This window comes from Callithrix jacchus, chromosome 7, assembly GCF_049354715.1.
Source record: "Callithrix jacchus isolate 240 chromosome 7, calJac240_pri, whole genome shotgun sequence".
NCBI classification, from domain to species: domain Eukaryota; kingdom Metazoa; phylum Chordata; class Mammalia; order Primates; family Cebidae; genus Callithrix; species Callithrix jacchus.
Genome location: NC_133508.1, coordinates 63,101,801 through 63,126,181, shown reverse-complemented (window position 1 = coordinate 63,126,181; position 24,381 = coordinate 63,101,801). Strand labels below are relative to the sequence as shown.

The window sequence follows — 24,381 nt, the reverse complement described above, 5'->3', positions numbered from 1 at the left end:
TACTAAAAACACAAAAAATTAGCTGGGTGTGGTTGTGGGCGCATGTAATCCCAGCTACTTGGGAGGCTGAGGCAGGAGAATCGCTTGAACCCGGGAGGGGAGGTTGCAGTGAGCTGAGATCATGCCACTGCACTCCAGCCTAGGTAACAAGAATGAAATTCCATCTAAAAAAAGTTTTTTTAAAGAGAAAAAGCACGAGTTACCATATGATCCATCAATTCCATTCCTACGCAAATGCCCAAATGAACTAGAAACGTATGTCTACAAAAACTTCTATATAATATCCATAGCAGCATTATTCACAATAGCCCCAAAGTAGCAATCACCCAAATGTACATCAACTGATAGGTAAATAAGATGTGGTTTATCCAATGTGATATATCCATACAATGGAATGTTATTTGGTAATACAAGTTATCAAATACATATGATGTGAATGAACCTTGAAAACATGCTAAGTGAAAGAAGCCAGTCATGAAAAACCAGATTGTTTCATTCCATTTAGATGTAGTATCCAGAAAAGTTCTAGAGAGACAGCAAGTAATTAGTGATTATCTAGGGATGTTGGGAGGAAGAAATGGAGAATTAACTGCTAATGGGCATGGAGCTTTTTTGGGGCGATGAAAATATTCATAGGCTAGGCAGGGTGGCTCATCGTATAATCCCAGCACTTTGGGAGGCCAAGGCAGGCAGATCACTTGAGGTCAAGAGTTTATACCAGCCTGGGCAACACGGTGAAACCCCGTCTCTACCAAAAACACAAAAAAATTAGCCAGGCACGGTTTGTGCCTGTGGTCCTAGCTATTTGGGAGGTTGAGGTGGGACAATTCCTTGAGCCTAGGAGGTAGACGCTGCAGTGAACAATGAACTGAGGTCATACCACTGCAATCTAGCCTGGGTGACACAGTGAGACCCCATCTCAAAAAAAAAAAAAAAATTCCAGAATTAGACAGTAGTGAGTTGCAAAATGTTGTGAATGTAGTAAAACCACTGTAGTATATGCTTTAAAATGGTGAATTTTGGCTGGGCGTGCAGTGCCAGCACTTTGGGAAGCCAGGGTGGGAGCACTGTTTCATGCCTAGGAGTTGAATACCAGCCTGGGCAACACAGCAAGACTCCATCTCTTAAAATAATAATAAAATGGTGACTTAATGGTATATGATTATTTCTCAATTTAAAAAGTGGGCGGGGCAATTCTCAGCAGTTAACCGATGCAGTGAATGAGGCCATGCCTGAAGAGACCATGCAGCAGGCTGTCCACAGTACAGCCATTTTTCCCGTCTATCATCATCCCTCTTGTTTAATTCCAACAATCCTGACTGGTCTAAGCAGATTCTGTGGTTTCATTCCTCTTGTTTTAGGAGTGGACAGGCAATCCAGATCTGCCCAGTAAAACACAGGCTGCTGTGGGTTTGTGGGAGGAAATATTTTTTTGAGAGGGAGTTTCGCTTGTCACCCAGGCTGGAGTACATTGGTGCAATCTCAGCTCACTGCAACCTCCGCCTCCCAGGTTCAAGGGATTCTCCTGCTTCAGCCTCCTTAGTAGCTGGGATTACAGGTACCCATCACCATGCCCGGCTAATTTTTTATATTTTTAGAACAGATGGAGTTTCGCCATGTTGGACAGGCTGGTCTTGAACTCCTGATCTCAGGTGATCCACCCGCCTCAGTCTCCTAAAGTGTTGGGATTACAGGCGTGAGACACTGCACCTGGCCAAAAATAAAAAATAAAAAAATTATATATATATATTTCAATGGATGTTTCTGTTGCCCAGGCAGGCCTGGAATGTGTAGCCACACCTCGTGTCAGAACAAGTGGGCTGAGCCACTGTGGCTCCCTCGTTATTCTTAGAGGAAAAAAAACCAGTAATCCTCTGGACTCTTGCCATTGGTATGGCAAGATATGATGCCTAGAGCAATGACTTGAAGGTTAAGGTGGTTAGAGAACATGCCAAGGGTAGCAGAGAAGATGGGAAGACCCATCTGGGTCTTCACAACTGCCTGACCCTTGGGACTTGATCAGGAGAGGGATCCTCTAGTTTGTGCCATTTTAGTGTCCTTTTACTTAGAGCCCAAAGTATCATATGCAGGTTACTGGTGACTTTTCCAGAGATCATAAGAACGGGCCTGGAGACAGGGTTTGCACTGAGCATGCTACCATGAGAGAATGGTCCTTATCACAATTTGATGTCTGGTTTGGTTTTAGGCCTGGCTACTTTCATGGTCCAGAACCAGTGAAATCAGTATTTTCCAGGAAGGAAAAAAACCCAAAAAGTTCAAGCTTACCCTACTCATCCTAATTATTTGGAAACAAGAGGGCCAGAAAATAAAAAGAGACTATCAAGTTTAACCTCAGCCAGTTGCTTCACATCTGAACCTCACTCTCAACTACAAAATGGGGCTATACCTGTATCTCACAGGACTGACCCAAAGATTAAAGAGCATGAGGCAGAGCTGCTAGCATAGCCCAGGGCTTGGCAGACTTGTCACTGACAAAGAACCCCAGCTGTAACTTTATCAAATCCTGCAACCTCTGCTCAAATACCAGCCTACACTACCCCCAACCACTCTGATACATCTTTAAGTTTCCTGTGGAAGAGGACACTATTTCTAGAATAAAAATTACCCACCTACAACCTAGAGTGACTTCAGTAATAATGAAAGTAAATGGCTGGTAAATACCTAAATGGACAAATGTTACTTTATCCTGAATGTCTGTCAGAGGTGACTTGTCTAGATGACGGTCGAATCCTGACTGCTGCTCATCAGATGTACACATAACCTTAAATTTCTTCATCTGTGCCTGCTTCCTCATCCATGAGTGACACTTATACAAACATCTCAATACTTGAGAGATAATACACAAAATACCTCATGAAAAGTTTAACAACTACACTTTTTTGACTAAGGGGATGGACATGGCAACTGTGGTCTCCAACTTACTTTATTCCTGTCCAACAATACAGCTACGGGGTCTGTAAAAGCAAATGCAAGTTTCATGTTCTAACAAATACCTTGCCATTTCACTTAAGAGAAAGGGGGTTCTCTGCAGCAACTCCAACTAAAGGAATCAGAAAAGACCCCTTCATGTCTTTGTTTGCAGGTCTACTTAGGAGCAAAGTGTCATCTGCCTTACAAATGGCCAATTGTGTGACCCAGGGGCACTCTCTGACATGAGTCTATTAATCTGCTAATTTTATAGATTACAGATGCAGATGGAAATAGAGGCTCCTTACTGTCAACTACCAAGCCAAAACCTCAGATCTACCAAAAATCTGCATTTAATACACTTCATGTATTGTTATGCAAAAAACAAACACTGCAGGGAATGCTGCATAGCAAAGTACAGAAATCACTTTCCTTCTCTCAGCCTTTCACCACCAGTAGGAAGGATACTCCTGGAATCCTCCCTAACTCCACCTAGCACTGGGTGTTTTAGAAACTGACCATAAATTAGTGAAAGATCATTAGACTGTATAGGAAATACCTCAAAGCAGAACACTCTTCCAAGAAACTTGGATAAACCAGGTTACCCCACTGTGGGAAAAGATCAGAGGCAGCATTCCAAGCCAAACTGTATCCAGCTTTATTAAAGATACTTTCCATAAACAATCATGGTATTTCAGGCAGGACATGGGCAATCATTAACAGTATACAACAACTTTCAAACTCCCTTCTTTGATGGACTACCAAAAATCAGAAAGCCACTATAAAACCCAATGAAGTCTTCATCTGATGCTCTGAACAGGGAAAGTTTAGAGTGAGGGTTGACATTTCACATTTAGCACGTTGTTTAACAACTTTTCACGAGCCGACCCTGACTTTCAGGAAGTGAAATGAAAATGGCAGAATTTATCTGAAGATCCACAATCTAGAAATGGAATCACTGCTCTTTTGACAGGTGCCATCTCAATGGCATCACTGGCAAGACCAGATTGCCTGACACACTGGTAACCAATGACTGGGGGTCAGGTCCCAACAGATGCCTGGACTTAAGGGAGTTAAGTCTATGCTGAAAGACGGAAAGGGAGAAGAGGACATAAAAGCGAATTTGTTTTTCCATACCACAAGGCTTTTGTGTGCCAAGGTGGCCATGTGTGTCAAAGTCAGGGAATCCCTCCTCCTGGGAGCCAAGAGGAAGTCTCTCAAAACTAGAAGGGAAAGTCGTTTCCCCACATCAATCCAGCTTTGGAGACAGTCTGTTAGTGACATATGCCCCTTCTCCCAAAACAACAATGAAGTGTTCTCTGTGCTAACAACATAGCTTTAAAAAAAAAAAAAAAAAAAAAAAAAAAAAAAAAAAAAAAAAAAAAGTAAAACAAAATTCTGCATTTTTATAAAACTTGATAAAAAATAGTATTTCAAACTGTACAGTCACCAGAAGTACACAGTTATCAAAAATGCACACACTTCACTTGGCATCTCCAGCACCTTCGGCTTTCTGTGCCTAAAAGAAAACAGACAAATTAGTGCAATGTGTAGATTTTGAAACTATCTTTGTTTACATTCCACCTACAGCATCATTTTGCTCCCAGGCCAAAGTTCAGGTTTCAGGTTCTGAGACTGAGTGTTTCTTCTGAGACTGACTTACTAAATAACTTTGCTAAGTCACCTCTCCTCTGGGCCTTACTATAAAACTGGGGAAGGAGGAATACCAGAATTAGAGACCCGAGGTTACTCCTAGCTTGAAAACCTTACGTGGTATAAAACACAGTGCCCTTCGGCTGACAGTAGAGACTACAAGAATCCAGGATTTAAGTTAACAGGAAAGCCACAAGCAAACTCTGGACCAAACAGTACATTGGAGTGATAAAAGGGTAATTAAGTCTTTGAAATCAGCAACGAACTGAATGAGCAGATCTACAAAGAGTTAAACAGCAGTTGTACCTGGTCTGTTTTGGCATCTCCGTTTTCTGCAGGGTTATTCCCTTCCTTGCCAGCATCAGCTTTTCCCTTTTTCCCTTTGGGTACCTTCTCTCCCTTCTGAAAAAGGGGAAAAAATAGAACTGTTTCTCCCCATTTCCTATTACCAGGGTATGGTCTGCAAAGTTCTGCACAAGGTAGGACTGTTTACTGAAGATAAAACACACAAACCCTCACCTGTTGACAAGAACAACTGATCAAAACTAGGTTAAATTATCTGTAACTTGCAATAATCTTTAGTACTTAAAATTTCCTATCTAAGTGTAAGTAACAGAAGAAATCAGCTTAAACCCTAGATTATTTAATATTTAAATGCACATTTTCCTACAAACTAATGACAGAGTTCTTAATTAGGAAACCAAGGTTATGAATCCCTAGGATGAGGCAAACCACTGACAGTTTATAACCTCCATTAATGGAGGCACCTTTATGCTAATTAAGCTAAGGCCTAAGGACAGTCCTCATTCTGTGAAAGTGATCAATTCCAATGTTAGCACTTACCTTTGCAGGGGCCTTTTTAGGCTTGGGCTCTGGCTTTGGAGGAGCAGGTTTCTTTTTTTGGCAAGAACAGAGGAAAAAGTAAACATCAGTACAATGGACCGAAGAAAACCACCCACGACCAACCAGCCAAAAGTACCAAGGGTAGAGAAGTTTCTCCTCCTCAAGTTTTTGTGGCTGGCTTTTAGAATGTTGAATCTCCAGAAGCCCACTCAAATGTCCCACCTTGGCAACAGTCATCAGAATTTCAGAACCAGCAAACGCCAAAGGGGCAAGAGTCCCAAGAAGAGGCGATCATTCAAAATCAGGAACTAACCATAATTCATGGAAAGCAAAGTTTTGGTTTTTTTTTTTTTTATATTTAGTTTCAGGGACAAATAGGAAAATTCAAAGCATACACTTACAGCGGACAACCTCGCGGATCTTCTCTGTGGCTATTAAAGACAACGAGAAAGTTAGAAATATGTCAGGTAAATCGCTTTGAAGTTTTGGTATCAATTTGCTCTGGATTATAGGAGTGTAAATTCAGGACACAGGCTACGGTTAATCACCGAGTCCAGTGGCCTCTGCTATTCAAGGCTTTGACCCTTAAAGAGAGAATGACTTACTTCGTCCTTCACCTTGGCTTTATCTCCTTTAGCATCCCCTTCAGCCTATAAGAAACGAGAACAAAAAACTGCAACTTTTGAGGTAGTTCTTAGTTATTTCCTAAACTTCAGAGTCTTAACAACGAAAATTAAAGCAATCGTCCACACAACTTTTCCGGGACATAAACAAACGAGTGAGCCCTACGTTCGTATTAAGACCGAAGAGCGCGCGAGAGCCGACCCGGGGAAGCGAGGGCTGAGCCGGAACGCGGCCGGGAAGGGCAGCCGAACCCGCACCACCGCGCCAGGCAGAAGCAACAGCTGCAGATGGCGCAAACAAACCCCCTCCGGAGGCGGAGCCGAGCGCCGTTGCCATGGCAGCCGTCGAGGGCGGGAGAGGGAGGTGCACGCAGCCTGGGGAACTCGTGGGCGGCGGCAGCGCGCGTCTCGTGCGCCGGGAACGTGGGCGAGGGGCGGGGCCACACCGCACAAGCCCCGCCCCGAGGGGGAGAGACCCCGCCCCCTCACGGCGGCAGTTTTTTGGCGGCAGCGCGTTCCCCCGCCCGCCAACCCCGAGCGCCGCCTTCCCGCCCTTTCGGGTTTGAATTGCCCGCCCGCAGGGAGGGGAGGGAAGGGGCCCTGGCGATGGGGGAGGGTGCACGGGCGGGGGCGCCGAGCCCGAGGGGAGCGGGATAAACAGCCGCCAACATGGCTCCTCCCGCCGCGGCCGCCGCTCCTCCAATATGGCCTCTGGCGCCAGCGGGCAGCCAAGCTGTTGCTCAGGGTTAGCCCCGAGCCGCCCCGCACAGCCTCGATCCCCAGCGCGGGGCAGCAGCGCTGGCTCCTGCCTGGCGCCGATTCTCGCGCCCTGCGCCGGGGAGTCGGTGGCGGCGGCGGTGGCACTGGCGGCCCGGCGCCTGGGGCCCTCGCGCCACGTACCTTTCTCTTGGGCATGGTGGCGACGGCGGCGGGACGTAGGCGCTGGGCGCGGGATGCAGCGGCGCGTGGGCTTCGGTCGGTCCGGGGGTCGTTCTCGCCTCCTCTTCTTCACACTGCTCGGGCTCCGGGGGGTTTATAAAGTTTTTATAGCGCTGGGAGCCCCGGACCGGTTAGAACCGGATTTCACCTCCCGCCGCCGTTCATTGGCCCAGCTGGGGTCACGTGGGCGGGGTTTAAACTCACCTCCTCTGGAGGGAGTGAGGAGGGGGGTGTGGGGGGGTGCGCGCGAGACGGCGGCGCGCCGAGGGGGTGGGGGGCGCAGTAGGGGAGGCGTGCGTCGAAGGCAGTAAATGAGGAGGGGTGCGCAAGTCGGCGGGCACTGGGTTCCGGCTCCCGCCAAGAGCTGGCTTTTGCAAACTAGCAAGTTCCTTCCACCTTATGCAACCCAGCAACCCACTTCTCCAAGCCGTGCGACACTCTGGGCACATTTCAGCAGCTTTCCTTCCTGCTCCCGCTGGGGGCCCCAGAAGAGGGGTTTGCGAGGCCTGGCTTCACTGCCTTGCTCCACTGGAGACAGGAGGAAGCGCGCGGCTGGAGGCACAGGCTGCAGTTCCCAGGGCCCAGGCTGACGCCGAAGTGGAAAAAAGGCGGGGAAGCCAGCTTGGCGCAGCCGGACGTGCATCCTTCCGAGCTGCCACTTCGGGAAAGCCTTTCGTGCATCTCACCTGAAAAAGCGTCCACTCGAGGTGGGCTAGGGATTTCAGGGGGAGACTTTCCAAGCGGAGGTGCCTTTTGGGTGCTGTGGGGCAGGTAGGAGCTGTCCTTTCAGCACCCGTTGCGCAGCCGCCTCCCCAAATGCTATCGAAGCCCCCACCCGCTAACGCCTGTCGGGTGGTTCCCTTAAGGTCCCTGTATTCTCAAACCTCCAGACTCCGCCACAGAATGGTGGAGAGCGGCCGTCGAGGTCTACCGGCACTCCCCTCCCCCTACACTCTACCCATCTCGGAGACATCTAGCCCAGCTGTCCCCACCCAATGCGGCCACCAAGCCTGGGCACTGCAGTCGCAGTTGGCGAAATCCCTCCTTCCACACTGTCAAGCTGGCTGCCTTTCACTTGCGCGAGGAAAAGGATGGAGGAAAGCGCCCGGGGACTAGGAAACAAGTAGAGGAACAGGTGGTGTGATGGCAAAAGGGCTTTTCCAATGCCCCCTAGTCCAAAGCCAGGGTCTTGGGAGCTAGCCAGGCGCACCTGAGGGAGGGTAGGTAATTGCAGCAGCAAAACAAGGTGTTCTTCCGTTGCAGTTAGCAAACAAGTTTTACATCTAAGAATCTTTAAAAATTCTATTTGAGACCCAGAACACAAGAACACGATAGATGTCCTCAAATGGGGGCTTGGCTCACAGGTGGAAGAACACTTAAATTGGTCCCATCTGATTTCTTGAGGCAAAGGTTGAACCTGCCTTATACAAATCATACCTGTTCAAAGCAACCACGAGTTCAACTATTTTGCAGCTCTTTTTCTGGGCTACGACGACCTATTTGCCTCTTCTTTCCACCCCTACATCACCTCCTGGGGCAGCTTCTCCCTACTCCACCCTGTGTACCTTTCCCAGAATAGAGGACCTCAGGCCAAAGAGACATGCCAGCCCCATTAATCACCTACTGTACCCCAATCATATTACGGAAAGTCAGACCCAGGAGACAGGACTCAACAGCCACACTCATAAGGCAGATTCCGTTTGCTGCCTCCAGCCCCTCATTCCCGCCTTAATTGTAGGGCTCTGCATTATAGCCTCATAATTCATGCCTCCCTAATTATGGCTGTCAACAGCCCCATTGTAAAGATGGAAAATGTAGAGCACCTGCTTTCCAGGAAACTTGTGCCAGGGATTGGTAGTGGGGAGTGCCAGGTGTGGATGGGGGCTTGCCAGAGGGTGCAGTGATTGGCTTCTCAATCGCAGTGTCTAGCATTTATGCTTGATTATGGGAGCACGGACAATAACCAAGGGGTCTCTTGCCGCCAGGTATCCCGGTACAGAAAAGGGAAGTGGGGGGCTGGGGTATAGGAAAGTTAGGGGTTTGGTGTATGCTCGTACTACTGCTTGCAAGATTCCACCTCTCCCCTAGAGGGAGCTGCTAGGGAAACAGCTTGCAGAAAGTAAAATGGGAAGCCTAGCACGGTGGCTCATGCCTGTAATCCCAGCACTTTGGGAGGCTGAGGCCGGTGGATAACCTGAGGTCAGGAGTTCGAGACCGGCCAGGACAGGGTGAGACTCCATCTCGGAAAAAAAAAAAAGCAAAACGGACTTTACTAAACAGAGTAGCATTTGGTTGGTGTTGCTGGCTGGTACTTGTCAGTCTGGGGCACCTGAAAGAGTTGCTCAGGCAGATAGCTCTTCAAAGGCACTAATCCTCTCAGCGGCTCTGCAGCAAAGCCTGGCAGAGGGAGGTAAGGGAAAGGACACAGCTTTGACCCTCAAAAGCAGAGAGGACCTAGAACAAGCTGCCATGCCAAGAATAATCTCAGGGCCTACTTAGGGAGCCAGGTCAAAAAGCTGAGAGAAACCTCGAAGACTGAAGTGGGAATCAGAGTTTGAGATGGTGAGGGTGAGGAGCAGAGTCAGCTAGGAGAAGTGCTTGGTTCTGCTCAGTCCTGTTGTGTTACAGGGGAGAAGGCCTGTGCTGGATTTGATTCACTAGGGCCTATAGGCCCTTCTGTTACCCTGTACCATGGAGGGGGCCAGTCTCACTTGGGAGTGGAGCCTGGCCCCATGCCCTGCAAGAGGAGGAGAAAAGCTTGTGTGGGCTGAGTCGACAATAGGTAATTGGATTGTAATCACCCGCCTGGCTTCCGCACACCATTGGGGGCGCTCAGTCTTTCAGTGAGCAATCAGCACTTCGTGGTGGGAGGGGGTAGAGATTCAATAGCAAATCCCAGGTGGAGAGCCAAGGGGGAGGAGCAGCAGATGGGCAAATTTTCTTTCTGTCTCTCCCACCCCTTTTTTTCCTTACCCAAATAACTGGCTTCCTATTAGTTATTTACTAGCAGATCCAAGGTAGAGCCAAATCTTTTGTGGAAGTTGGGTGGAAGGCTAAAAATGGATGGGTAAAGAGCTAGGGTTTTGGGGAGAACTCTTCCCTGAAATTCTGTGTTGAAGGATGTGCTGGTGGAAAAAGAAAGTGCATCTAGGAGACAGGCAGCTGAGTTGTGGCCCTTTGCTCTCCAAGCCCTATTGGTGACCAGAGCTGGGTTTAGTGTACTCGTGGGAGACTTTTACCCTAAATCTTCCCCAGCAGCCACTGTCCCAGGCAGCCCAAAGGTATCTATGGCCAGCAGACCTGGCCTGGGCTCCCCAGCCAAGCAAAGGGAACACAATTCATTATCAGGAAAGGAGGTGCCTTTCACCAAGAAAAGGAAGGGGAGTGGGGCCCTGGAGGTAGAGGGCAGGGCAGAGTGGCAGGTGGCCAGCCTCACTCAGGCTGATGCAGTGCCCAGACGTGCCAGCCAGTCAGCTCGCTTGAGTTCCAAGGCCTGCAGGAAGCCTTGGACTCGCTCTTCCCGTCTGGCCGAGAGTTTGTGCAAGCGTGTCCTTCGGAGCTGGGTGTCCCCACTGGCTTGGAGGCCCTCTTGCAGCAGCTGCTCTGTCACTGTAGCCTGGTCCCTCTCCAGCTGCTGCCTCTTCCGCTCCTCTGCATACATGTCTCGGGCCTTCTGCTAGAGAAAAGTAGGGATTGGGTGGGAAGATCATTTTTAGGTGTGGGTGAAACTGGGATGGAGGAGGTAGGGGGTGGGGCACCAGGTGGGCCAAGTGGCCTGGAACAGTGGAAAGTACCAGATTTGAAAAGGCTTGGGAGTAGGTATCCAGTGGGTGGTGCTCATGTTGTACAGGCAGGGCAGTGGCAATTCTGGGTCCATCTTGGTTTGCTTTGTGTGGAAGCATCTGTATTTCTTAAAGTTTTTCTCATGCACTTGGAAGGGAACCAAGCAAACGTGGGTCTGACTTCTGATTTCTCCATCAACTGGCTTTGTGGCTTTGGGCAAATCCTGTCCTAACCTCATTTCTTCATCTGTAAAGTGGGGGCTGTGCCTACCTTGAAGAGTGGTTTTAAGGATTAGAGATAATATATGCGAAATCCTCTCTAGCATATTAGCAGGCTCTTAGACAGAAACAGCAATTTTACAAGTTGTTATTGTCTGTTCTCTGCTGCAAGAAAGGTCCTATTCTTGTCTGGGGCGTATCCATTGGGTCACTTCCTTTGATCCCCCCAGGTTTTCCTCTGAGGATACCATCCTCCCAACGCCCTAGGCTATTTTTCAGAGCTCCAGACTTGCCTCCTGTATGAAGACCAGCCGGATCCTTCCAGTCCTCCTAAGAACATTCTGAGAAACAGGTTGCACTCTCTTAAGCCACTTATTGCATTCTGCATAGTAGAATAAGTGTTAGTGTCCATGGTCCACTCTTTCTGTTAGAAAATAAGCCCTTGGAGGTTTGAGAGCCTCCAGGCCTCTTGAAACCAGCTCTGACACCAGGTGGTGATCATACTCCCTGGCAGCACTTATCACCCCAAGTGCTAGAGAGCAGGGACGGGGCTTCTTCCTGTCTAGTACTTGGGGTGCCCTTTACAGGTGAAACACTCAACTTACTGACCACATGAGAGCAGTAAGGATACTCCTGACACAGGAGAGGGGAAAATCCTTTTGGAGCAGAATCAAGGCTTTCCTATGCCTTGCCGATCCTCTCTGTTCCTGCCAGTCTAACTGACTTGCAAAGCCTTTGCACCAGAGCTCCTCCTGCCAAACCTATTCCATGTGTGAGGAACTCCATTACCTATGGTATCCTATACCCTGATGACCCTTCCCACGTTCTATCTTGTATTTCAGTAAACCTGTATACGTGTTTTTGTCCTAATCAGCCTGTAAGCACCTTGACTGCTCTGTCTTCATGATTTAAAGAATATCTTCCATGTGCACAAGCACTTCATCTGTTGCCTCAGTTGACCCTCACAATGAAGCTGTGAGGGAGGTACTTTCTGCTGGAGACAGACATGGAGCAGGGAGGTGATTTGCTGTCTCTCAGCAATAAAGGTTTACCGCACAAATAAGGATGACAAATGAGAATTCTGGACTATTTCCCCGCCTCCACTCTTGAATAATCCCAGGCATTCATGGGTACTTGTCTTCTGCTATTATAATGAATTACATGTGGAGGTATGAAGACTTTGGGCTTGAGCAGTTGCTGCTAAAGCTCTCCATCTTGCTGGAAGGGCCTCTTCCTGGCCTTGGTCAGGAGGCTCCCGGGGTGCTACACACAGGACTTTTTTTCAGGATTGGAGATGTGCAGGACACAGTCCCAGCAATCCAGGTGCTTACAAGCTGATCATAAAGCCATGCACACAGAGCACCATGATACAAAACAGAATGTGATAAGGGTCATGGAAGCTCAGAGGAGAAAGCAAGTGTGGCTGAAGGTCATGGAGCAGTGACCTTCATGAACAGACAGAATTTGAGCTGGCTCTTTAACCAATGAGGAGGATTCAAACAGGTGAGGTGTATGGGGGGTGGGGAGGATATTCCAGCAGTGGTAGTAATGGACAAAAATGCAGGAAACTGAAGAGCCTGTTGAGGCCAGAGTAAGTCCACATGGAGCACTGGGGTTTGAGAAGTTCCTAAGGCCCCCCTCACCTCTCTAAGGCTATTTCTTACTCTGCAAAACAGGGACAAGAGTACCCTCCTCACTGGGTTGTTTGAGGAAAAATGAGATAACGAATTTCCAGCCTACTGCTTGGCTATTAACTGAGAGCTGTTCTGTCACCACCACTTGTGGACTGGGCCAAGCAGGCTAAGTTCTAGCAGGACAGAAAAGATGGGGGACACTCAGTAATGGAGGAAATACGGAGCTAGATATGGAGCTAGCTAAAGGCACTTCATGAGGCGCAGGCTTCTTCCACATGGGGTCAGGGTGAGTGCCAGCAATGGGGGCTGTAGCTCAGGCAGAGCCTGGCCCGTCTGCCAAGAATTAGCAGTTCATTTTTAGGATGGCAGAGTTGGGAGGGTACCTGCTGTCATTTTACAGAAAATTACAGCGAGGCTGAGATGACTGAAGTTCCCTTGGCTTTTACACTAAGGTAACTTCCTGAGAGGACAATGTGACGTGTATCTTGTGCCTGTGTATAAGCTGTACTTTCTAGGGGTGGAAAAGCTGGTGACCTGTATCTGGACACCTGTCTATCCAGCCTCCACATGGTCTGAATCTACCTTTTCAATCTCAGAGGTGTTTTCAGTTATTCTCAAGTACTTACCCTTGGGAAATCTAAGCTAACAGAAGTCCCAGAGGTCAACTTTTATCTCCCTGACTGTTAGTCTACCCTGACTGTTAGTAATGACCAATCAGGGGTAAGTGTTGAGGGCACTAATTCTTTCCTTAGAGACCTTTTTTTTGGGCGGGGGGGAATGGTTGTCTCACTCTGTCACCTAGGCTGGAGTGCAATGGCACGACCTTGGCTCACTGCAACCTCCATCTCCTGGGTTCAAGCGATTCTCCTGCCTCAGCCTCCCAAGTAGCTAGGATTACAGGTATGTGCCACCACCCCCGGCTAATTTTTGTATTTTTAGTAGAGATGGGGTTTCACCATGTTGGCCAGGTTGGTCTTGAACTCCTGACATCAGGTGATCTACCCACCTCAGCCTCCCAAAGTGCTGGGATTACAGGCATCAGCCACCATACCTGGCTTTCTTAGAGACTTTTTGTACAGACCTTATCCCATCTTGGTGCCAGGGCTCCAAGAAGCTCACTTTGAGAAATGTGGTTCTAACCTATGAATATAAATTCTTCCTGGGCATTATGCCTCTCTGCTCTTATTCTCTTCTTGGTAGAATCAGAGAACAAGATGCAAAGTCCCTCTAGTACTTAAATCCAAAAGTCCTCTACCACTCTGCTGGCACCTGGAGAGAGGCTGCAGGTCCTTGCCTTCAAAACATTTATTAGCCAATGAAAAGTTCTTCCCCAAGCTGCAACCAGCCAGTCCAGGTCAGCAGCATGAGGAATGCACTTCTGAGGGCTGCCCTCAGGTAGACAGAGTACCTTCTACCAGAAACATGTTCTGAAGCACCCTCAGAGTTTCCTTGCCTGGGGAGTTGTACTAGGGACAGGATGCGCAGGGTGCTTTTCCAGAGACAGGAGTCTGATGAAAGGCTAAGAGACACACATGTGGGGAACAATATTGGCCACTATTCTGAGGAAATGAACTCTGTTCCAGGCACTGCACTCAGCACTTGACATGTGTTAGCTTACTGAACCCCTGTTACAAACCTGCAAGGTAGGTATTACTGGAATTGCTACTTCTCTCATTTTACAGGTGAGGAAAATGATACTCTGAGGGGTTAAGTAACTGTACAGTCACATAGCTATGTAGGCAGTGCCAAGATTCAGTCATGAATGTCTCAGACAGTAACTCAAGCTTTTAGGTTAAGGTGGGAGGATTGCTTGAGCCCAGCTGCTTGAGACCAGCCTCGGCATCATGGTGAGATCTCATTTCCACAGAAATAAATAAATAAATAAATAACTCAAGCTTTTAACATCCTGAGGAGAAGACAGGCATCTTGGTGAGATCTCATTTCCACAGAAATAAATAAATAAATAAATAAATAAATAAATAAATAAATAACTCAAGCTTTTAACATCCTGAGTGAAGAGCACAAGAAATATAATGTTTGATCCAGCCTGTTTAAATTATGACAAATGTACTATAGGAAGCTTCATGGGAATATTGGTCTTTTCCCTCACTAATATCATCCTTGGAGATGAGGTGGAAAAACACTTTTTATTCATCTCCATCAATGACCTCTCATGGACCTACTACTATTCATCCCACTTGTGATTGAGGATCAGCTGCTCTGCACTGCCACACACCCCTTCCCTGGCCTGATTGCCTATTTGTCCCTGCCTCCTGGCTGACAAATCCTATTGCATCATAGTCAAATCTCCCTTTGCCAGCTTCTAAGATTGGCAAGGTGACCACCTGCAGACAGTCATGGTCCATTCAGATACCATGGTCTGGCTCCTAACAACTTGTAGCCAAGTCCCTGCTTCCCTTAGGATCCACCAGCTGCCTTCCTCCCACTAAGCTACTCTAGGTCCAGAAACTCCCTGCCCTGGCTTCCTGAAAAAACAGGGACATATTGGGCAGGGCCTAGAGACAGAGCAGCTCAAATTTTGATAATGGGAATTTGGTGATGGGGCAAGAGCACAGACATAGAGGTAGGAAACTGAAGGGCATGGAACAAGGAACTGTGAAGAGTCCAGTTTGGCCATGATACACGGTCTATAAAAGGAAGACACGAGAAAAGCCTGGAAAGACCTCTCTGGTCTGAGAATAGACTGGTGAGGATGCTGTTAGTCCGGATTCTCCCCTTAATGCATCTGCTAAGGTGATACGATTTCTAGAAACAGAGCTTTGAAGGCTCCAGGGTAGAGAAAGCCTGGCCAGGACCTCCAGGGGCTCCTGCTGGAGAAGGCTTCAAAATAATCAATATCTCTATTATAACTTTGGTTTCCTTTCTTTAAAAATGGAGGCAATAATAATAGAATCTGCCTTAAAGCAGTTCATATAATTTAATGAAAGGATGCCTGACATATGATAAGAGCTCAATAAGTTTGCAAATATAGGCCAGGTGTACTGGCTCATGCCTGTAATCCTAGCACTTTAGGAGGCAGGAGGATTACTTGAGGTCAGGAGTTCAAGACTAGCCTAGCCAACATGGCAAAATCCTCTCTCTACTAAAAATATAAAAATTAGCTGGGCATGGTGGCATGTGCCTGTAGTCCCAGCTACATGGGAGGCTGAGGCAGGAGAATCACTTGAACCCAGGAGATGGAGGTTGCAGTGAGCTGAGATCACGCCACTGTACTCCAGCCACACAGCGAGACTCCGTCTCAAAAAAAAAAAAGTTTGCGAATATGATTCATAGGTACAAATGGAACACTTAATTTTGACCTCAAACGCCTTCACCACATTCCAGGAAACAGCAGAAATACACACCCAATTGCTAAGGCCACCTATATGTCTTGGTTCTTTTTTTGAGACGGAGTTTTGCTCTTGTTACCCAGGCTGGAGTGCAATGGCACAATCTTGGCTCACCGCAACCTCCGCCTCCTTGGTTCAAGCAATTCTCCTGCCTCAGCCTCCCGAGTAGCTGGGACTACAGGCGCGCACCACCATGCCCAGCTAATTTTTGTATTTTTAGTAGAGATGGGGTTTCACCATGTTGACCAGGATGGTCTCGATCTCTTGACCTCGTGATCCACCCGCCTTGGCCTCCCAAAGTGCTGGGATTATAGGCGTAAGCCACTGCGCCTGGCCCCCGTCTTGGTTCTTAATAACATGTATTTGTACTTATTTGTTTTATTCTACAAGAAACAAGAGTTTCACAATTATACTATCAACATTCCCACTAACTACAAACCTCTTTTTTTTTTTTTTTGAGATGGAGTTTCACTTTTGTTGCCCAGACTGGAGTGCAATGGCACGATCTTGGCTCACCGCAACCTCTGCCTCCTGGGTTCAAGCAATTCTTCTGCCTCAGCCTCCCAAGTAGCTGGGATTATAGACCACCACCACACACAGCTAATTATGTTGTATTTTTTTTAGAGACGGGGGTTTCACCATGTTGGTCATGCTGGTCTCGAACTCCTGACCTCAGGTGATCTACCTACCTTGGCCTCCCAAAGTACTGGGATTACAGGTGTGAGCCACAGCACCCAGACTAACAAACCTCTTAAGTAATGTTTAAGTTTATGTTGCAGTTTGTATTATCCTGAGAAGAGATTCCACTGTAGATGAACAGCAAAGAAATGTATTCAGGTAAGTTGAATTAATTCCTTTCCTGGGGGGTTATGTTATCACCTTGATATAGTTAGTTTCACTTGTTTCTGTTTTAACGTTTGTTTTTATCCCGGCTTAACTCCTCCTCTTCCTTACTGCCACCACCCTACCTCAAGGTACATCCTCTCTCACCTGGACTACTGCAGGAGTTCTATCTCTTGGCTTTGACTCCAGCCCTTTGAAAATTCTGAATGAGTTTTACAAAATGCAACTCAGATCTTGTCATCCCCTGATTAAAGACCTTCAGCTTTGTTACCATGACCTACAAGGCTTGTATGAGCCAAGGTCTGACTCTAGCCTCATTTCATGCCCTTTTCCCTTGGCACACTGACCTCTTTTTTGTTCTTCTAAGACCCGAACTTAAACCTCAATCTTTTTGCATTCTCTTCATTACTTTCTAGCACGTCACTCTGTATTCTTCATTGCCTTATTATAATTGGAACTTATATATTTGTTTACTTTCTTATTTCTGTCTCCTTAAGAAGACAGGTTCCACAAAGGTCGAGATCTTGTCTCACTGGCTAACTGTTGACTCTCCTGTGCCTAATATAGTGCCTGATTCATACTATTCAATAAATACTTATGGAATGAATGAAGCTTGAGTTAACTCCTCTGACAACCACGTGCAAAGTATCTGAAAAACGTGAAATTACTATAAAAGACTTCTGAGCATCCAAATTAGAGATAAAAACACAAAAACTCATGCACCATGCTTCTCTTGTCTTCACACAGAGCCAGTTCACGCTCATTTTATATACATAATTCCAACAAGCTTGACTAACTGGTTTTCTTGTCTATAGCTGACTTAAAACAGTAAATACAAAGGAAGAGGAGAGATACTGTCAAAATTAACTGTTGACAGCAGTAAAAAATGAAAGAGGGGAGACACAGAAAAATATACATGAAATTCCAAACCTGGGTATTTTGAGACCATCCAACTTAGAGCAAACATTCCTACCCCTCAAGGATATTGTGGTATACTGAAATGTTTAAAGATAATAATTACTATTAACGTAATCATTAAAATATGATGGCTAGGCATGATGGCTCACATCTAGAATCCCAGCACTTGGGGGGCGGGGGGCAAAGCAGGAGGATTGCTTGAGCCTAAGAGTTCAAGACCAGCCTAGGCAACATAGTGAGGCCTTATCTCTACAAAAAATACAAAAATTAGCCAAGCATGGTAGTGTGCACCCGTAGTCCCAGCTACTCAGAAGGCTGAGGCTGGGAGGTCAAGGCTGCAGTAAGCCAAGGTTGCACAACTATACTCCAGCCTGGGCAACAGAGTCAGACCCTGTCTCTAAAAAAAAAAAAATAGAATGTGATTATCCTAATCATCATCATTATTAGCAAGTGCCTAGTATGAAGTAGATGTAAATGAATTATGTACAAGATACATTTTAGAAACTTATCCATCAAAAAAGGGTAAAGTTTTAGTTTTTAGAGCGGGCTTTGGTCATATGGAAAAATCTGATATTTATTCCCCACTGACAGTGGGTAATTGTGCCTTTGCTGTTTTTCTTTTCATTAATTCTAAACTTCGTTCAATTTCCTCATATTCTAATACTAAGTAATGAAATACATTATCAAATCTTTGTGATTTGATTGACTTACACCAGGAGTTCAGGACTTGGGATTCAGGGACAGATTTCAGGGGTTATGTGAACCCCTCTAAAGTATTCTATGTGTGTCCAGGTGCGGTGGCTCACACCTGCAATCCCAGCACTTAGGGAGGCTGAGGCAGGTGGATCACCTGAGGTAGGGAGTTTGAGACCAGCCTGACCAACATGGAGAAACTCCATCTCTACTAAAAATACAAAATTAGCTGGGCGTGATGGTGCATGCCTGTAATCCCAGCTACTCGGGAGGCTGAGGCTTGAAACTGGGAGGCGGGAGATTGCAATGAGCCAAGATGGTGCTATTGCACTCTGGCCTGGGCAACAAGAGTGAAACTCAGTCTCAAAAAAAAAAAAGTATTCTATGTGTTTCCATGGTAAGTTTGCAATTCTATGCAAAATTCCATATTTGAGTGATCTATGATTTTTCTAGGGAGATGGTCTGTGGCTTTCATTAGATTCTCCAAAGGGACCCCAATACCAAGGAGATTAAGAATCCCTGACTCATATCATTATTTCCTCCTGGTATTAGCTCTCTAGACTCAAGAAGCAGCACTAGCTTTGATTTTAAAATTCAGGTTCCTTAGGCCAGGTGTGGTGGTTCACGCCTGTAATTCCAGCACTTTGAGAGGCCAAGGTAGGGGGATCACCTGAGGTCAGGAGTTGAGACCATCCTGGCCAACATGGCAAAACCCTGTCTCTACTAAAAATAGAAAAATTAGCCAGGCATGGTGGCACACGCCTGTAATTCCAGCTAGTTGGGAGGCTGAGACAGGTGAAAAGCTCAAACCCAGGAGGTGGAGGTTGCAGTGAGCTGAGACCATGCTACTGCACTTGGGCCTGGGCGAGAAGAACAAAACTCCATCTCAAAAAAATAAATAAAATAAAATTCAGGTTCTTGGGACAATTACTTAAGTCTCTCTGCCCCCGTTTCCATATGTGAAAAATGAGGACATCAAACCTGCTGGGTTGTTAAGTTAAATAAGAAAACTTACATGAAATCACCTAAGTGCCTTAGCAGATCCTCAATATGTTAGCTACCACCAACCCACACCACCATTGTTATGAAGAGACCTATTTTTTTTTTTTTCAGAGTGATATAAATTTATTTATTTATTTATTTTTTTAAATTTTTTATTGGATTATAGGTTTTGGGGTACATGAGCAGAGCATGCAAGACAGTTGCGTAGGTACACACATGGCAGTGTGCTTTGCTTTTCTTCTCCCCTTCACAAAGAGACCTATTTATATACAGGTGATGCTACCTGCTAATAAAACCTGTTGGATTTGGTGATAAACATTAAAAGTTGAACTTCAAGTCTTGACACAACATAGTTTTACACAATGGAAAGACAATGCTATTTAGTTCTTAATCCCTTAATACTGCTACAGTCTTTTATTAGACTAATACTTTAAAGGAATAATGGCCAATTTCTCTGAGAAGCCTTTTCCTGAGTCTTTAAAAGATAAAAGACTTGTAGCTCAAATCCTCTTCCTACCTTTTAATGATTACATGTCCTTAACTAAATCATTTCTCTTCTATTTGCTTACTTAAATAAGGGAAGGGCTAATAAGGGTTCCCTCATTGGGTCTTGGGAACATTGAGATGTAGCATGAAAAATGTTCACAGTGCCTGGCAAGTAGTAGATAGTCAGTAGGTGATAGCTACTATCATCATTATCATTATCTTATTAGGAAGTGCCTGGTATATAATAAGGTGGTCATCAATCAATGCTAATCTTTTCTTCCATCCCATTCTGTCTGGGCAGCCCTGAACTCTTACCTGGAGCACGCTATGGTTCATCTGGAACTGCAGGATGGCCTCAAAGAGGTTCCAAAATGTGTATTCTGGCCATAGAACAGGTTGGAACACCAGGCAGGAGTGAGAGGTCTGGGAAAGGCAGAGAAGGAAGAGTATGATTTAGTAACATGTTGCTGGGCCGCATCCCTTGTCAGTCCTCCAAGTAAAAAGCAAGCTGAGCAGGACCTAGATGCCCAGAGATGAGATGGTACAGGCATCCTGAGCTGAAGCTGCAGCTGCTGCAGGAGGGAGAGTCACTTGAGGCAGCCAGATCACCTGCCTGTGATGAGACCAGATCAATATTTCCACCAGGATTTTTCTAAGAGACAATTTTAGGACCATGAAATAACATCTGGATTATGTTATTGGCTCTTGGCCCTGAGGGCATCTGGGAAACATACTGTCTGATAAAGGTCAGCAATGAACAAATGGTAGCTGCCATTGTTATTTTTAAGCAGCAGCAGTAGGGTACAGTAGTTGAGAATATGGGCTCTGGAGCCAGAATGCCTGGCTTTGAATTTTGGCTCCAACCATTTACCATTTATTTGAGCAGGGTAATTTCACCTGGGCTGAGATTCCTCAAATATAAAACTGGATGATAGGAATACCTAACTTTCAGTGTACTATTGAGTTTAAATGGGTTAACATATGTATAGTAGAGAGACAGGTATACTTTAGTAATAATCACTGATGAAGAATCTCTTTTGGAACACTCTTGACAGCCACTGCTTGATATCTGTAGTGGTGAGGAATTTAGTACCTCATGGAGGAATAACTAGTTGTCAGATAGCTTCTTTGGCTTGTTATGGTAAACCAATGTCTCCTTCTCTACAACTTCTACCAAGGTCACAGGTATGTTCTCTGGAACCAGTTTGTTTCTTTTTCAAAGTGACATTCTTTCAAATATTTCAGGGCTATGTGAGCTGCCTATTATCAGTTCCTAAGGTTGTAATGACTTGATCAGAGAGTTTGTCTTTGCTAAGAAACTACAAGTTTCAAGATAGTAGGGATAATTTCTGACTTGGTCACTGCTATATTTCCAGCATAAAGAAGGAACTCAACATTTTTTTCCAAGAGAATACATTGTCACTCGTTTCCCTTTTCCAGACCACTATCCTTTCCTTATTTTTTGTAAGACATGAGATTCCTTGCTTTCTAGTTTGATCTCTTCCAATAAGTCCTCTAGTTTGTCAATGTAACTAATTTGTACAGAGTAACTGACTCTGTAATCTCTTAAAACTCAGCCCATCAGTAAATTTCCCAAATGTGATCTGAGCAGCACAGTGGGCCAGAGAACCAAGAGGTGCACATTGTACTTATTTCTTATTTGTTTTTTGAGACAGAGTCTCACTCTGTTACACAGGCTAGAGTGCAGTGACACAATCTTGGCTCACTGCAACTTCTGCCTCCTGGGTTCAAGTGATTCTCCCACCGTAACCACCTGAGTTGCTGGGACTACAGGCACCCGCTACCATGCTGAGCTAATTTTTGTATTTTTAGTAGAAACAATGGTTCATCATGTTGGCCAGATTGGTCTCGAACTCCTGGCCTCAAGTGATCTGCCTGCCTCAGCTTCCCAAAGTGGTGGGACTATAGGCATGAGCCAGCATGCCCGGTGTTAGCTCACTTTTAAGACTGTGGTCCAGGCTGGGCATGGTGGCTCACGCCTGTAATCCCAGCACTTTGGGAGGCCAAGGCGGGTGGATCACGAGGTCAAGAGATCGAGACCATCCTGGTCAACATGGTGAAACCCCGTCTCTACTAAAAATACAAAAAATTAGCTGGGCATAGTGGAGCGTGCCTGTAATCCCAGCTACTCATGAGGCTGAGGCAGGAGAATTGCCTGAACCCAGGAGGCGGAAGTTGCAGTGAGCCGAGATCGTGCCATTGTACTCCAGCCTGGGTAACAAGAGCGAAACTCCGTCTCAAAAAAAAAAAAAGGACTGTGGTCCATTAAAATTTCTGGAACTTTATCATGTGAGCTGCTTCCAAATGGAGTCTCTCCCTCCAGGCTCTCCTAGAACAAGGGCTTTCCCTAGTTATATGCTATCCAGGGACCAAGTTAACAGGGAATAGAGACTTGAGTGTTTGCATCCCTCATGGACCATGCTTGCATAGGTATGGCTCTTTATCCTGAAGGAGAGGGACTAGTAACTTCAAGGCAAGCTTCTAACCCAGAGGGGCTAGGGTCGCTGGCAGGTTACCAAGGCAAGAGCTTATGCTCAGGGATACAAGACAGAAGTCTCATTCCTTGAATAGGAGCACAATGAAGTTTTCGCTACAGTTGGATTTGCAAAGCTGCAAAGCCAGCTACAGATGAGGAATAGACAGCAAATGTTGTCAGACACAGCCTAGAGATGCTTCTCCAGATTTTAGCTTTCCCCCAAAGTCCTCTGGCTTCAGCCTCTCTGGGAGTGGGGATGGACCACTCTAATCCATTCTGTGGATGGACAGAATTTTCTATCAAACCCTTGTGTCAAGGGTTTTCCCCATGACACAAACATAATAGTACCTGGAAATGACCTACCTGCCATAGCAAGAAGTCACTCAGTCGCACTTCTCCAGAAGTTCGTATCAAGATGTCAGGATGAGGAGAGCGGTTGGTATAGAGGCACTTATCAAGCAGAGACTCAGAGATATCACTAAGGTGAGCAAGAGGAGACAAAGAGAAGCACACATCCTGTAGTATTCTCTTTCTGTAGTATTTTCCTGGTGAACTTCCATACATAAGTGTTCCCAGTTTATACAATACCATCAAATACACTAGCCAATACTAGTGTATTGAAGGCCCTCAACAAATGTTTGCTAAATTAATGAATGAATTTTCACAACTATATAAGGTTTTACATATTTTTTTTGGGGGGACAATGTAAAATTCTTTCTTTTCTCTTTATTTTTTGCCTTTTCCCACATGTTCTGATATATAAGGTACTTCTATCTTTGTTTTATAGATAAGGAAACTGAGTCAAAGATGAATAATTTGCTGAAAGTCATTTAGCTTCAGGCCTAAAACCAGATGTACCCACAAGAATATCTGTTGTCTTTTGCTTGAAATATCTTTTTTTTAAAAAAAAATACATACATCCTATGACTCAGGATTTGATGAAATACTATGCAATTGCATTCTAAAAATAAAGATGAATCTAAATGCATTGATTTGGAAAGATGTTCATAATCTAATGTTAAATGAAAGAGGCAAATTTCAGAAAACATATAGTATAAAACACACACACACACAGACATACACATTCAAACATTCACATGTGCATGTAAGTATACATAAACAAAGAACAAAATCTAAAAAGACACATCATACTATTAACAGTGGCTTGGCTAAGAAGTAAGAAAGAGACTGCCAGGCATGGTGGCTCATGCCCGTAATTCCAATACTTTGGGAGGCAAAGGTGGGCGGATCACAAGGTCAGGAGATCGAGACCAACATGGCTAACATGCTGAAACCCCGTCTCTACTAAAAATACAAAAATTAGCCAGGTGTGGTGGTGTGCGCCTGTAGTCTCAGCTACTTGGGAGGCTGAGGCAGGAGAATCACTTGAACCTGGGAGGTGGAGGTTGCAGTGAGCTGAGATTGCACCACTGCACTCCAGCCTGGTGACAGAGTAAGACTTTAATTAAAAAAAAAAATTATTTTCAGTCCCACCAACTTACAGTGTGACTTCAAAGACTCAGTCTCTCTGAGTTTCCAATTTATCTGCAAAGAGTTTGTCCTACCTACTTTAGACAGTGGGCAGAGTTCTTATGGAAAAAGCTGAGATCATGCCAGTACATTCCAGCCTGGGTGATACAGTGGGACCCTGTCTCAAAAAAAAAAAAAAGAAAAAGAGGTAACTCTAGGGTGGAAAGATGAAACTGACAAAATCAAAATGGAAGACTTTGGGCAACAAAAACCCATCAGTAAATGGAATGTGAGTTAAAGCTCTCTACGTGAAGATTTTTCAGAAATGACTTACATTAAATAACAGTAAAATATCAGTTTTTACCTATGAGAATAGATTTGTTTGTTTTGTTTTTTCAAACAGGATATGGCTGTTATCCAGGCTGGAGTGCAGTGATGTGATCTTGGCTCACTGTAACCTTAGCCTCCTTGACTCAAGCCATCCTTCCACCTTAGCCTCCA

At 45.7% G+C, this 24,381-nt stretch overlaps 2 protein-coding genes across 11 annotated transcripts in view; both read right to left on the bottom strand.

Moving 5' to 3' along the window:
* Positions 1-3,570: 3,570 nt before the first annotated feature.
* HMGN2 (high mobility group nucleosomal binding domain 2) lies at positions 3,571-7,121 on the bottom strand. Its single transcript, XM_078330825.1, has 6 exons — positions 6,948-7,121; positions 6,030-6,074; positions 5,826-5,855; positions 5,425-5,475; positions 4,888-4,983; positions 3,571-4,447 (listed from the first exon to the last, which is right to left on the bottom strand). Exons 1-6 carry the CDS (start codon positions 6,960-6,962, stop codon positions 4,412-4,414), a joined length of 273 nt encoding a protein of 90 aa, XP_078186951.1. The 5' UTR covers positions 6,963-7,121; the 3' UTR covers positions 3,571-4,411.
* A 1,140-nt stretch (positions 7,122-8,261) lies between these two features.
* DHDDS (dehydrodolichyl diphosphate synthase subunit) overlaps positions 8,262-24,381 on the bottom strand; it is a 38,912-nt gene continuing 22,792 nt past the window's right edge. For 5 of the 10 annotated variants that reach the window (XM_009000700.5, XM_078330821.1, XM_009000702.5 and 2 more), the window contains 3 exons: positions 22,774-22,888; positions 20,229-20,336; positions 8,262-10,662 (listed from right to left, as the gene is read on the bottom strand). In XM_009000700.5, coding sequence (XP_008998948.1) covers positions 10,423-10,662; positions 20,229-20,336; positions 22,774-22,888 — 463 coding nt within the window. In that variant the 3' untranslated portion in view covers positions 8,262-10,422. The remainder of the gene's footprint in view (positions 10,663-20,228; positions 20,337-22,773; positions 22,889-24,381) is intronic. The other 5 variants (XM_035308258.3, XM_078330823.1, XM_035308259.3 and 2 more) reach the window with 1 other exon arrangement.